The 12,429-nt window shown below is 37.2% G+C and overlaps 1 protein-coding gene across 1 annotated transcript in view; it reads left to right on the forward strand.

Moving 5' to 3' along the window:
- Positions 1 to 12,429, forward strand: part of MATN2 (matrilin 2) — a 65,455-nt gene that overhangs the window by 16,377 nt on the left and 36,649 nt on the right. The window contains exons 3-4 of the mRNA XM_074145827.1: positions 2,525 to 2,647; positions 7,366 to 7,488. Of these exons, the coding sequence (XP_074001928.1) occupies positions 2,525 to 2,647; positions 7,366 to 7,488 (246 nt within the window). The remainder of the gene's footprint in view (positions 1 to 2,524; positions 2,648 to 7,365; positions 7,489 to 12,429) is intronic.

Raw genomic sequence — 12,429 nt, forward strand, 5'->3', positions numbered from 1 at the left:
TCAGCTTACTGAATTTCAAGAGAGCAATCTAAGCATCCGTAGCCTCTGCTTCCCAGAGCAGACATTCCTCCCGGGAAATGTGGTTAGTTTTTTAGGGTCCTCCTCAGTGTGGACCCAGAGGCAATATCATTGCAGCTGAGTTGAACACACAGACACCTTGTTTCTTTGCTAGAGCAACTGAAGGGGCCCCTCTGGTCAAGCCTCCTGGCATGCAGTCTGCTGGGCTTCATGCTGTGGGAAAAGACCTTGGCGCCTGAGCTGTCCTCCTGTCTGGGTTGCCCTTCTGTCTGTGGGAATGTGCTTTCATGGTTCCTGTGAATATAAGAGAAAAACCTGGCCAAGTGATGAATCTCTGTGGGGAAAATAAAGAGTAAAACAAATCAGGCACTCTTTACCCATGGATGGCAGAGATTACCCACTGCCTAGCAGATACATTCTCAGAAGAGTCCATGTAGAATCATAGAATAGTTTGGATTGGAAGGGACCTTTAAAGGTCATCTAGTCCAACCCTCCTGCAATGACCAGGGATGTCTTCAACTAGATCAAGTTGCTTGGAGCCCCATCCAACCTGACCTTGAATGTTTCCAGGGATGGGGCATCTACCACCTCTCTGGGCAACCTGTGCCAGGGTTTCACCACGCAATTGTGCAACTTGCCCAATATCAATTCAGGACCCTGTGACATAGACAGAGATAAAATCTAATTCACAAGGCTCACATTCAAATTCCTTAACCATGAGATCACCCTTTCTATTACTTCAGTCTCTGGCTGTGTCCACCAAACACCTCCTGCAACAAATGAGGTTGCAGAAATCATACAGACAGCAGCCTCCTTTGCCACAGAAATTTGACTCATGACCAGAGCACCACTGGTTCATTGAAATGGGTGCTACAGAGACACTTGGGAAAAAATTTTATGTGATGGTATGTCAGAAGATTGGTAACAGATGGTAACAATATATTCTCAGAACAGACTGAGTTATTGGGATGCCTGTCATTGAATACTGTGTTTTGCAACCTTGTGTTCTTTTGATATGGGAGGACTGACTGTTTTTGGAGTAATGTTCTGTAGATTCACATTCTACAGCACTAGCATATGGTAAGATTTTCTAACGCTTAAACTACTGAAATGATTACATTTTTCATTTGTCATATTTGAAAGTGCTGCTTTGGTCATAACAAGCTATACCTGATGTTGAAAGCTAGTGAAATGTAGCCAGGAGGAAACTTATGTTTAGAAAGTACCAGAGGCCACAAACTTCATTTTTAGAATGACAGAAAGATGAAAAAACAAGAAGTCCAAGCAGGTCTGTATTCACATAAATAAAAGTACTTTAGAAGTTTTATTATGGCAGAAAATTATGAGATCCAAAAAGCTGATTAAGTGATTTGGGAATTGTGGTGGTTTGTGTATTAGTAATAAATGCATAACTCTGGTAACCATTCCAAAGACTAGTTACATACTATATATCTCAAAACCACAATTTTTTTCCACAAGTACCACACATACCACATGTTAAGTTATTTAGCAGGCTCCTGTTGTGGCTGCTAGAAGATTACTGTTAATATCTATCCCATAAATTTTGAGCTTTGCCGACCTAGCACAGTAAGGAGCACATCAATCCCTAATTGTTGTTGGGCAAAATAGATTATTTTCCACACAATGTTCTCTCAGGAGTAATTTACCTGTATATTATAGAAATTACATACAAGCAATTCTCCAGTGGAAAGAAAACATCAAGGAGATTTCTTAATTCCCAATTACTGATCTGGAGAAAAATAATTCAGCAATGAATTTGACAGAATGGGCTCACTATTCCTTTTCTTTCTGTCTCAGTCTGTTGCATTTTACTACTTGCTATTAGAGACATAAGTTACAAACAGATTAAAGATAGACTTAGAAATACCTATACCGTGGAGGGTAGCTCAGCTCTGCTTCCATGAATCTTGGAGATGCATAACCTCAGTGTCATCATGTATTGCTTGTATGTTCCTCAACAGTAATAACTAAGGAAGGAAGATTCTTTATCAGGCTGGGCTGTTTTCTATTCATTCTTCTTTAGTATTGTGCTGTGTGTTCATTTTCCTCATTCAAGAAATGGAATGTCCTCTGGAACAGTTTGTACTTAAATTCCACTTGCTTTCTAAATTAGAATTTTGTACGTTTGTTTCATTGTCTTCCTGGGACCACCAAGTAATTAGTGTTTCCAGATACTGTATTGTGTATTTTTATTTTGTTTATATCTCCATTCCACATATAATTTCATGTCCAAAAACATGCCACCAATGTCAGCCAGACAGAAAATATCTGAATTCCTACTTATTTAAGAATAAATACACAGTACTGTTTGTTAAGGATTTTTTTACAGTCTGGCAGGCTTCAGCTTCCATTTTTGTCTTTACTGTCAACACTCAATTTGAAATTTCTAAATCGCTTCAGTAAAATTTTCTACACTATTTTTTTTTTTAAGTTGTGACCACAAGAAAGACCAGCGGTTAATAACGCTTTACTTTTTTTCTTTCAGTGCCCCATATATGCAGTACAACTGAGCATCGCTGTGATCACTTCTGCATAAACACCCCTGGCTCCTACCTATGCAGGTGTAAACAAGGATACATTCTGAATGCTGACCAGAAGACTTGCAGCAGTATGTTTTTCTTAACTTTTCTCTTTCACACTCCCAAATAGTGCTTAACATCACACCCCCTTTTTATTGGGCTCATAAAGAAGGACTGAGCTCAGTATATAATGAATGGTAATCATCAGAAAGTGTCTGAAAAGGTAAAGTTGTAATTCTTTTTCTTGTTTTGTGTAAATGAAGTTCTTATAAACCTTTCTGAAATACACCAAGCTCATTTTTGTACACAGCTCTGCAGAGGTACACTGTAACTGCAAAAAATTGCATTTGAATTTTATTGGTGTAGTAAGTTCAACAGTGAAGCAATAATCAAAGAAAGAACTGTTTTATCATCTCACATGAAGTGAATCCAACTGCTTTAGTAACTTGTCTAGATAGCAATCAGTACTAAGTAGTACAGAAAGGTGCAAAAAACCCCATACGAAAGAACGGTGAAATAACTTGCTGTTCTGAAAAGCTCTTCTTAAGTATAAGGGTTTGCAACCGTTCAAAGAATAGTTTTAAAAGTCTTGCTTATGCTCTCATTTCTTTCTTTAAAAGGGTTGACTTTTTAAGTAATTGGCTTTATAGTTTATAATAACAAACTGTATTTCACTCTAAGTGTGATCTTTGTAAACAGTATTTCTTTCATCTGTTTTAACTTGCTTCCTAGTAATTAACAGCAGACTACATTAGACGGGTATGCCAAATTTTTTCTGTATCTGCCATTATTTTAAAGAAATTATGTAATACTATTTTTGGTTACTGGTGGAAAACGTAGTTGCTAAAAAATCAGTTTCTTATCCCACAACAGTACATGGATTCAAGTGAAATTTGCCAAACTGATTATAGCCAGAAGGAAAATTTTGGAAAATGTCTTTTAAAAAAGCTGGGGGACACAGTCATGGTGAGAGCATAGAATGTACCCTCACAATTTATAATTTAGAATCAAGGTGAAGGATGGAGACTCAAATCCTGTCCTTGTGTTTGAACTCGCGTGTTCCACATCTGATGAGAGTGCCATAAAACAATCAGGTAGCTTGGAATTAGAGGGTTCTTAGTCTCTCTTGCTTAGTGTTGTATTTTATATCAAATACTTAATGACCACCAAAACAGCAGGAGTATGTCAGTAACTGAGGCGACTTGGCAACTTGGGAATTAAAGTCCTTCCATGTGCAGTAGGACACATGGTTTCAGTCAGAGCCACAGTAAATAGGAATGGGAACAAAAGAAAGCCAGCACCGGAGTGATCTCGACATTCTCGCTGCTGCGTGGGCTACAGTAGGAAAATCCTTTTGAGCTGTTCACCTCCTGTGCTGTTGGGCTATGGAATGAGTTACTTCTAGGAACCTCTGTTTTCTAGACCTTCTAGCATCCTTCACCAAATGTAGGCATTTGTCATATGCATGTGTGTGAATTATAGGGGAATTATTTGTGTTAAATGGAACAAATTTAACACTTTATTTGTGTTTTTGTTTCCTCAAGAAGATGCAAAAAAATTCAATCCAATCTGGAATATTTCCTAATTATTTCTTGGTTTAGCAGCTAAACCAAGATAAGAACAGTGACAAGAAAAATTTTTCACACAGCCTATTTTCTCTGCTTCTGCATATTTGCTATAGCTCTTCAGAAAGAGGGTCGTCAGAATCCGAGTGATATCTCCAGCTATGTAATCATATTTCAGTAATATTCTCTAGCCTGTTTTTTTTATTGTGTCCATCTTAAAATGTTTCTAATTTAAAACTTTCATATCCTTTAAAACTTTCTTTTAAACCCGCCTCATACTATCAATTTTCTTAAAGAATTTTTAAGAAAGAATTATTTTGCTTTCAATTTTTCTGGAAATTTGAAATTCAAAATTTCTCTTTTTTTTTTAATTTCCTCTCACACATTTTCCCCATCCTCACCCCTAAGATCAATTTTGACAATTGAAATTTTTTTGTGAGTCAATTAAAAAAAAATTAATTACAAGCATGAGAAATTCTTTCTTCATTGTGTCTTCTTCTTTTTTATTTTGTTACGTTTCCATAGTTTATATCAGCCCGTAGTTCAGCTTCTGGACACTGCACTGCTTCAAATTACAGATTGATTTCCAAGAGAGTTTTGGAACTGTGTCTAGTTTTCCTACTGGTGACCCATGCACAGTAGCCCTCAGTGTTCCCTCTCTACTACTTTTCGAAGCCCATTTCTGCAATGCTTTAGGGGTTTTTTTTAGCTATGACTCAGTCATACTAGTTTTCCCCACTTACCTGTCACACATGAGTTGCTTGACTCTGTTCTTGCTTTGATCATCAAATAGATGATACTAGATTGCAGCTTGCTAAATGTGAATGGGGAATGAGTCATTCAGTGTGTTTGTAGCCTACTTCTAATGGTCTTTTTTCAACATCACCAAACTATAAACTAATTTTAGCAATTAGCACTGGAAATCTAATATTGAGAGCCATCAAATTGGCCTTAAATATGCTAGGATAGTGCAAGTCATTGATGAAGGAGGGAGATGATACAGTAGCAGTCTAGACAAGGTCAGACCATTATGTCTGAAAGCTCCCCAGAGAAGTAACAGAATTCATGAGGAAAGGGGACCAAGCCTGGACAAACTGGACAACTTGTTTCTGGACGTAAGGGGAAGCATGGCCGGAGAAAAACCCAGTCTCTGATGATTTTAGTTATCTTCATTGGCTGCTGTTTGTCCACAAGTGCAGAAACAATGTGTTCCTCAGTTGACCTCTAAGTAAAATAAATCTTCATCATGTTTATGTTTAGTGCAGTACATGAATACAACATAAACCGGATGTATTTATGCAAGGTTTGGACACATTTCATGGAAGTCACAGAAGTCACAGAATTGTCGGAGTTAGAAGGGACCTCTAGAGATCATCTAGTCCAACTCCCCTGCTAAAGCAGGATTGCCCAGAGCACATTACTCAGGACTGCATCAAGGCAGGTCTTGAAGATCTCCAGAGAAGGGGACTCCACAACCTCCCTGGACAGGCAGCCTGTTCCAGTGCTCTGTCACCCTCACTGTAAAGTTTTTCCTCATATTTGAATGGAACTTTCTATGTTCCAGCTTGTGCCCGTTTCCCCTTGTCTTGTCACTGGGAACCACTGAAAAGAGTCCAGCTCCATCCTCCTTCAACCCACCCTTTAGATACTTGTAAGGACCCCCAGGATCCTTCTCCTCCGTACATGTATATTTTAACACTTTCTAAATTAACACTGTAGAAAAGATGAATGGTATGTACCTTAAGTTATACTCTCTTTTCATTCTCCTGCACCTACAGTTATACTCTTTTTTTGTTCTTCTGTTCCTTTTTTTTTATGTTGTGAGAGTACACCATATCAGTATTCAGTTCTTAAAAACCCTTAACCAAATGGCTTCAATCAGCAATGAATTGACAACTTTGCTTCAGGCTGGAAAAGGGCGCATTTTTCTTTTGAACAGAAGATAGCTTTGCTCCTTGATAATTTTTTTAGAAATAATGTTATAATGAAATGTATTTCCTTGCATTGAAGGAAGAAAATCTGCCATACTTTTGACTTGCTGCTTTCCACATGGAAAAAAAGAAAAAGCAACTCGGCTAACTTCCAGAACAAAACTAGGGGAAAAGAAGTTATGTTGTTTAACTTGAAATAGTCTTATATTTATTTCATTAAGATGGTTTTGCATCCATATAAAGGATGCTCCTTCCACGTACTCAGGTCTAACTTTTGTAGAGAAGAGTGATTGTGTCAGATAATGGCTATTATTGTTACACTATATTTGTTTGTTTAAATTAATCTCTTTCATTCTTCTCTAGAGATGTTCAAATCTTACATTAATACACAAAATAGTACAAAAGAGGAAATGTAGCTGAAACAACCTGGAAAATTATCTATTTGTGGGTGGAATAAGAGTTTTATACTGGAATATTTTATACTGGAATAAGAGAGTTAAACGACTGTATGCTGTTCATCATGCCACTTGATATGAAGCAGACAGCTATAAAAGAAAATTCTTACTTGCTTGGCTGGTTTCCTCAAACGTGACCCAAAAGCTTTTTTGTAGCTGTAAACAATTGTTATGTGCTGAACAGTCTTTGGGCCTGATCCTGAGCATCACAAAGTACTCTCCTTCCTGAGATTTCAGTGGGAAAGCTTGGGGTTCTCAGAAAGCTTTAGTCTACTGAAAAGAAAGCCTTTTCTTTTACTTCATTGGGCCACGTGCTGAACTGACATAATTTGTCATAGTAATCTTTCTAATGAAATCTTTTGCTTGGGAGGGGTAACTTGCTGTAGTATTTTCCACAAAACTGAAAAAAGCTCAGAAATGAAATGTCCCCAAGTCTTTTGGTGTTGTGTTTTCCTTTTCTTCCCCCTTCCAACCTCATCTTTGTTTATCTGGAAGGGTTATGAAAAAAAAAAAAAAAAAGACACAGATAAACAGGGTTGGTTTTTTCCCCCAAAAAACTGAAGAATGCCCTTCAAACTTTTTAGGGAAACATACAGTCAAGCAACTCTACTAAGCACCATTGACCTATCAATAGCTGTTGCCTTCAGCTGAAGGAATGAGCTGCTCAGCTTCGAGTGGCTGTTCCTGCTGGCATAAGACTTCCACTGCTTGACAGAACCTTGGCGTGATCTGTGTTAAAATGAGCTCATCTCTAAAGAGCTGTTCGTAGCTTCCTGAAATATTTTTTGGATCTGTAGTCTACCCGTGAATTATAGAAGGTCCAAGAATTTCATATTCATGCAATTATGTTTTGCAGCTCAGGACCTTTGTGCTGTGGAGAAACACGCCTGTGAGCAGATTTGTGTGAACACACCTGGGTCTTACGTCTGCCAGTGCTATGAAGGGTATGAGCTTGATGCAAACGGAAAGAGTTGTACCGGTGAGTATGTGTTTAGCAATTCACATTTATCTGTTGTCGCAAACCAAAGGGAAATTTAATGTAAATTAATATCCAGTTTAGCCATAGACAAGGTTGGGAAGTTCTCATCTCCTGTATGAGTGGTAGATAATGAAGAATACATAGTGGCATGTTCATAGGCCTTTACTGATAAAGGTGACTTGGGAAAGTTGTTCCAACTAATTTCACACAGAAACTAACATTGCTGTTTTGAAACAACACACCAGATGTTTTATTCTAGGTCTATGTAGGTGGCCATCAATGTACTGGCATGATATATGCGGCCATTAAAAAACAAACAAAGCCAGACAAACTCAGTAGCTCCTCTTCAGACAGAAGTTATACATGTAAAAACTTGAAAGTGGACAATTTTTTGCCATTTCTCACTTAGTGTTATCTTCATGGCAGAGGAGATTTTGTGAAGATGACTTTAAGGAAAGTTTAGCCCTCCTTAAGAACCCATCCACTGTGTGCCTTTAATTTTCACTATGGGCAGTAAAGAAGTAAACATCAGCTGTCAGAATTACAACTCAACAGAGTGAGTGTGGAAATACAGTATAATAATTTTTTAACACAAAACATATTTCCCTCTCTATTACCACGTAAGTGTCTCACTCTTCTTCTCCACTTATACACAGTAAATACTTTTAGGATAATCTTTTTCACTAGCCTATTAGCCTTCCCATAAACTTTTCATCCCATGCTACATTTTGGAAAATACTGTCTCCTGGTATCCACCACGAAACCCCCTAGTGAGTCCTTGAAAAAAATCACCTTATTTGTTAGGTATTCTCTTCAGGCAAGCACTTAAATGCATGCTTAATTTCAAACACATGCTGAAATCCCATAGAAGTGGGGCCAAGTGAATCCTTGGCCCCAAATCTGCCACAGGCCACCACAGTGCTCTTGTCCAACAGCTTATTCCTGTCTCTTATTACCTTCACAGAGCTATTAACTTGCAGGATAATCCTATTTTGAGATGCAAAATAGATGACAGTTTATGGAACTGAAATTTCTGCATGTAGTTTCTCATGGGATACACAAATGAGGTTTTAAGGTTTTTAGATCTAGGATGACATGCAGTTTTGAAGAACATTTACTCTACTTACTCCTCAGAAATGTTTACCTTACTTGTAGGAGTGTTTACATTTCTCCATGTAATTTATGCTTAGCATAATTTGGCAGCTAATATACCATTTTAAGAACCTGCTTTCTGAAGCTGAATTGTTTTGAAAATGCAGCTAATAATGGCTACTTAGGCAAGAAGGCCTGTTAGATGTTCTGGCCTAAATTTCTACATGTAACACTGCACAGAATTTCATCCTTAGCTAATCATCATGACCTTTACCTATGTTAGGATAAAGCATGTATTTCTCAGCTATTGATTTGACTATATCCTGAGACAGAAAATCCATGACTCGTGTTGATAAGTTCTTTCATCCCCAGTTCTTTCCTACCATATATTCTAATCCAAAATATTCATGCTTAGTGTCAACAGCTGTTGTTGCTATTTTCTCTGTATTAGTTGAAGGGTCCTTTACAGCACAAGATATTCTCACCAGGAAGGTAGCTACCATAGCATCGTAGGGATAAAAATAAATTTTGGTGAAATTCTTTGTATGTCAAACATAATATTTGTCTCTATAATAAATACAAAGTCTATTTTTTCCTTATTAAAAGCTTCAAAATATTTCTATGCTGTTTATTAAATTTCTTAGGGGCACTTGTTTTTTGCCTGTTAATAATTTCTCTGCAAAGTCTGAAGAGTGCTGTGTGGAGGTGTGATACATCTTTAACATTTTTTTTCTACCTCCTCACTGACTCTCTTTGGCATGGGTACATACAGGCCCATTATAAGCTCTATTGATGACATTGGAAGCTTTCATAGTCTCAATTATTTTCAGTTATTTTCAAAATACAGTTCATGCATGGGTTCATTATGATATCTTGCATTTTATAGCTGTCTTTCCTCTCCTCTTGATTTCCTAGTTTAGCAAAAAACCATGAACTCATGCTATTCATACCCCTGCAATAATTAGCAGTATCAGTTGTGTTTTTAAAGCACATCATTAGCACTTCTATTTTTCAATTTTCTTTTGTATTTATTTGACCATTTAACTTTTTCATTTCTTACTTATGCACATGTATGTGCATGATGCACATGAATGGTTCAATGTATAATAATTATGTTTTAGCCATGCAGAACAACTTAGCCTCTCTACATTTCCTGAACAGGAAAAGATTGTCTGGGTAATTTGAGGTTTTGTTGCTAATTTCTCTGCAAATCCTATGAGCTGTCAGTCTCTAGAATTTGACTTTCCATATTTGAACAATTTGAGATTTTTGAGGAATATACTACTACCAAGAATGTATAGCTTGTGCAGATGTGATCACCAATGAATAATCATCCTTGCTGGAAAATCTTTTAAAGGAGACTATGTGTAGTACTGAATCAGTAGTGATAACTCAGTTTTCATTTCTCTTACGCTACTTAACCATTCCTTTCTGTGAATTATTTATTATCAAATGAGCAGGATACCAGAGACCACTGAGCCGAATGACAATTCTGCAAAAAGCAGTGACTTCATTAAGGTTACTCTCTCCTCTTCATCCAGAGAGTGAAGAGAGAATTTCAGTAGGACATAGACATTGTGGTTCTCCCAAAGAGCCAAAGGTTTCTCTCTAAGATACCTAAGACTTCTAAAATTTTAACTTTTGCAAAAATAAATGAGAAAGTGCAGAAAACTCATTTCACAGGCTGGGTTTTTAAGTTTTCTTCCTCTTTTCTGATGGGCTAATTTCTCTGGTGAAGGATCAAAGGCAGTACTAATTGCTTCATTGACAGTTGTCAGCTAGTTACTTGAATGGCAATAATTACATAAAATCTCACAACCAGCAGCTCACAATGTATCCATTACAAGTGACCACTGAGTGGCTAATCTCTCTGAGTGTTTACAACACAGTTTTTGAACAAATTTGTAGACTAAACAGTAATTGAAACTGTCTGCTCAGTGATAAGTGTGGAGGGCAGAGCACTATCACTTTGCCTTTTTAAACAGCTTTCTATGTTAACTGCCCTCCTTTCACATGAAAAAAATCCTGTCAGTTAAATTTTGGTGGTAATGAGCCATTCTTTCTCCATCATGCTGCTGGATTCTCAGTCTCTCCACTTTCTCGGTGTTGCTGGACGTCCTGTCCTCTCTTTCCTGGCTCTGGTACTACACCATCTCCATATTGCTGCAGCTGTTGGGCTTGGGACCTCTTCTCCTGGCAGTGGTTTGGCTGCTGGCACCTCTTTGCAGTCCTGGCACCGCTACATTTTTTTGGCTGCTTTCTAGGTTCTTTCGAGTCTTCCATGAGTCTTCTTTGCTCTTTCCCCATGTTCTTTTTCATCCTCCTTATGCCTTTACTTATTCCGTCCCCTTTTCTTCCTACCCTTTTCTTCTACTCTTCTCCTTAACTTACTTTGTTCTCCTAAGCCTGAAAAACCTATATAAACATCACAGGAGTAAAACAACAATACAAGAGAAAGGTGACCCATGCTGTCCATGGTTCAGAGAGGGCAACGTAAGCACCGAGAGTGCAGAACTGGTAACTGGGAGTAAAAGATGGCTCTAATCACTTACAGACTAATTCCAAGCAAGAAAAACAGATTGGAACAAATATTGAGAGATGACAACTGAATTAATTGTTTGCTCACTAAAAAGGTCATTAATTCGTCCTTTGAAAAGTTTCTTATTGAAATAGACGTGGGCTAACATTTAAAACAGTGAGATATCTAATTGTTCGCATTCTAGTGTGTAACTCATGATACAGTACAGAAATATGACAATAATAAAACTTTAAAAAATTAGAAAAACATTCTGTTTTGCACTTTTACAAGTTGTGTATATTTTCTGCATACCAACTAAAGGATTACAGCACTTCTTATGAAATAGACTTTTGTAACTTTTCTCAGTTTTTCAGGAAGATTTAACTCCATGGACAACTTACCTACTTGCTGATTGGAATGCTGTTGACAAGTTTCCCCTCTAAGGGAGTACTACCAAAATGAAACATGAAGCTAAAAGTGAAATGAATTTGTATGTCAATTAGTAGTGCCAGTCTGCAAGACTAAGCCTGCCTGGAATTAGGGCAATTTGTATACAAAAATTATTGAAAAAAGGAAATAATACTTATCTCCAAAAGCAACTGTCAAGCAAATGTTCTCACTTCTTAACTGTGTTAGTGTTGTGTTCTGTTCTGTTCTATTCTATTCTATTCTCAACTTTATAATTATTAGTTGGGCAGTTGCAGGTGTTCTGGTAGAAATGCATTTCGTTAGGGTTCAAATGCAGATGAGGAGGTGACTTTATGAAGTGATCTATGTGGGCTGTTTCCCAGGTATGATGCTAGATTAGAAAAAAATTATATATTCTTTGGCCTCATTATTTCTTAATGTGTCTTTTAAAACACTTGAAAATGTGCGTGTGGTTAGAATTAATTTAAGAGGAAAGCTGACTAATTGTATGACACATTATATCCTTGAAATATATACTCAGTAAATACATTTTTATATGAAGCTATTCATTCTGGAAACAGGAAGGTTCTTGCCAGGAAAATGGTCTCATGTAGTAGCCAGTAAGTAGTCTAATTTGACTTGATTCAACACACGTATTCTGAAGGGTTGAAAGAAGCTCTTTCAAAGTAGCTAAATGGATTCTCCTCTTTCCTGACTAGATGACCTTGACTAAATATCTTATCACACCTGAGTATACACATGATTTGCAAAGACAGGACTGTTGAAGAAGGAACTAATTTCATTAAAACAATTTACTGTCTCTTAATGTAATTCGGGAGTCTCGGCAGTATAAAGTAATAGCAAAATTATTTATTTGACAAAGGAAATCTGTCTCCTTAAATGTCTATGTGAAGCTGAGCATA

This window comes from Numenius arquata, chromosome 3 (genome assembly GCF_964106895.1).
Source record: "Numenius arquata chromosome 3, bNumArq3.hap1.1, whole genome shotgun sequence".
NCBI classification, from domain to species: domain Eukaryota; kingdom Metazoa; phylum Chordata; class Aves; order Charadriiformes; family Scolopacidae; genus Numenius; species Numenius arquata.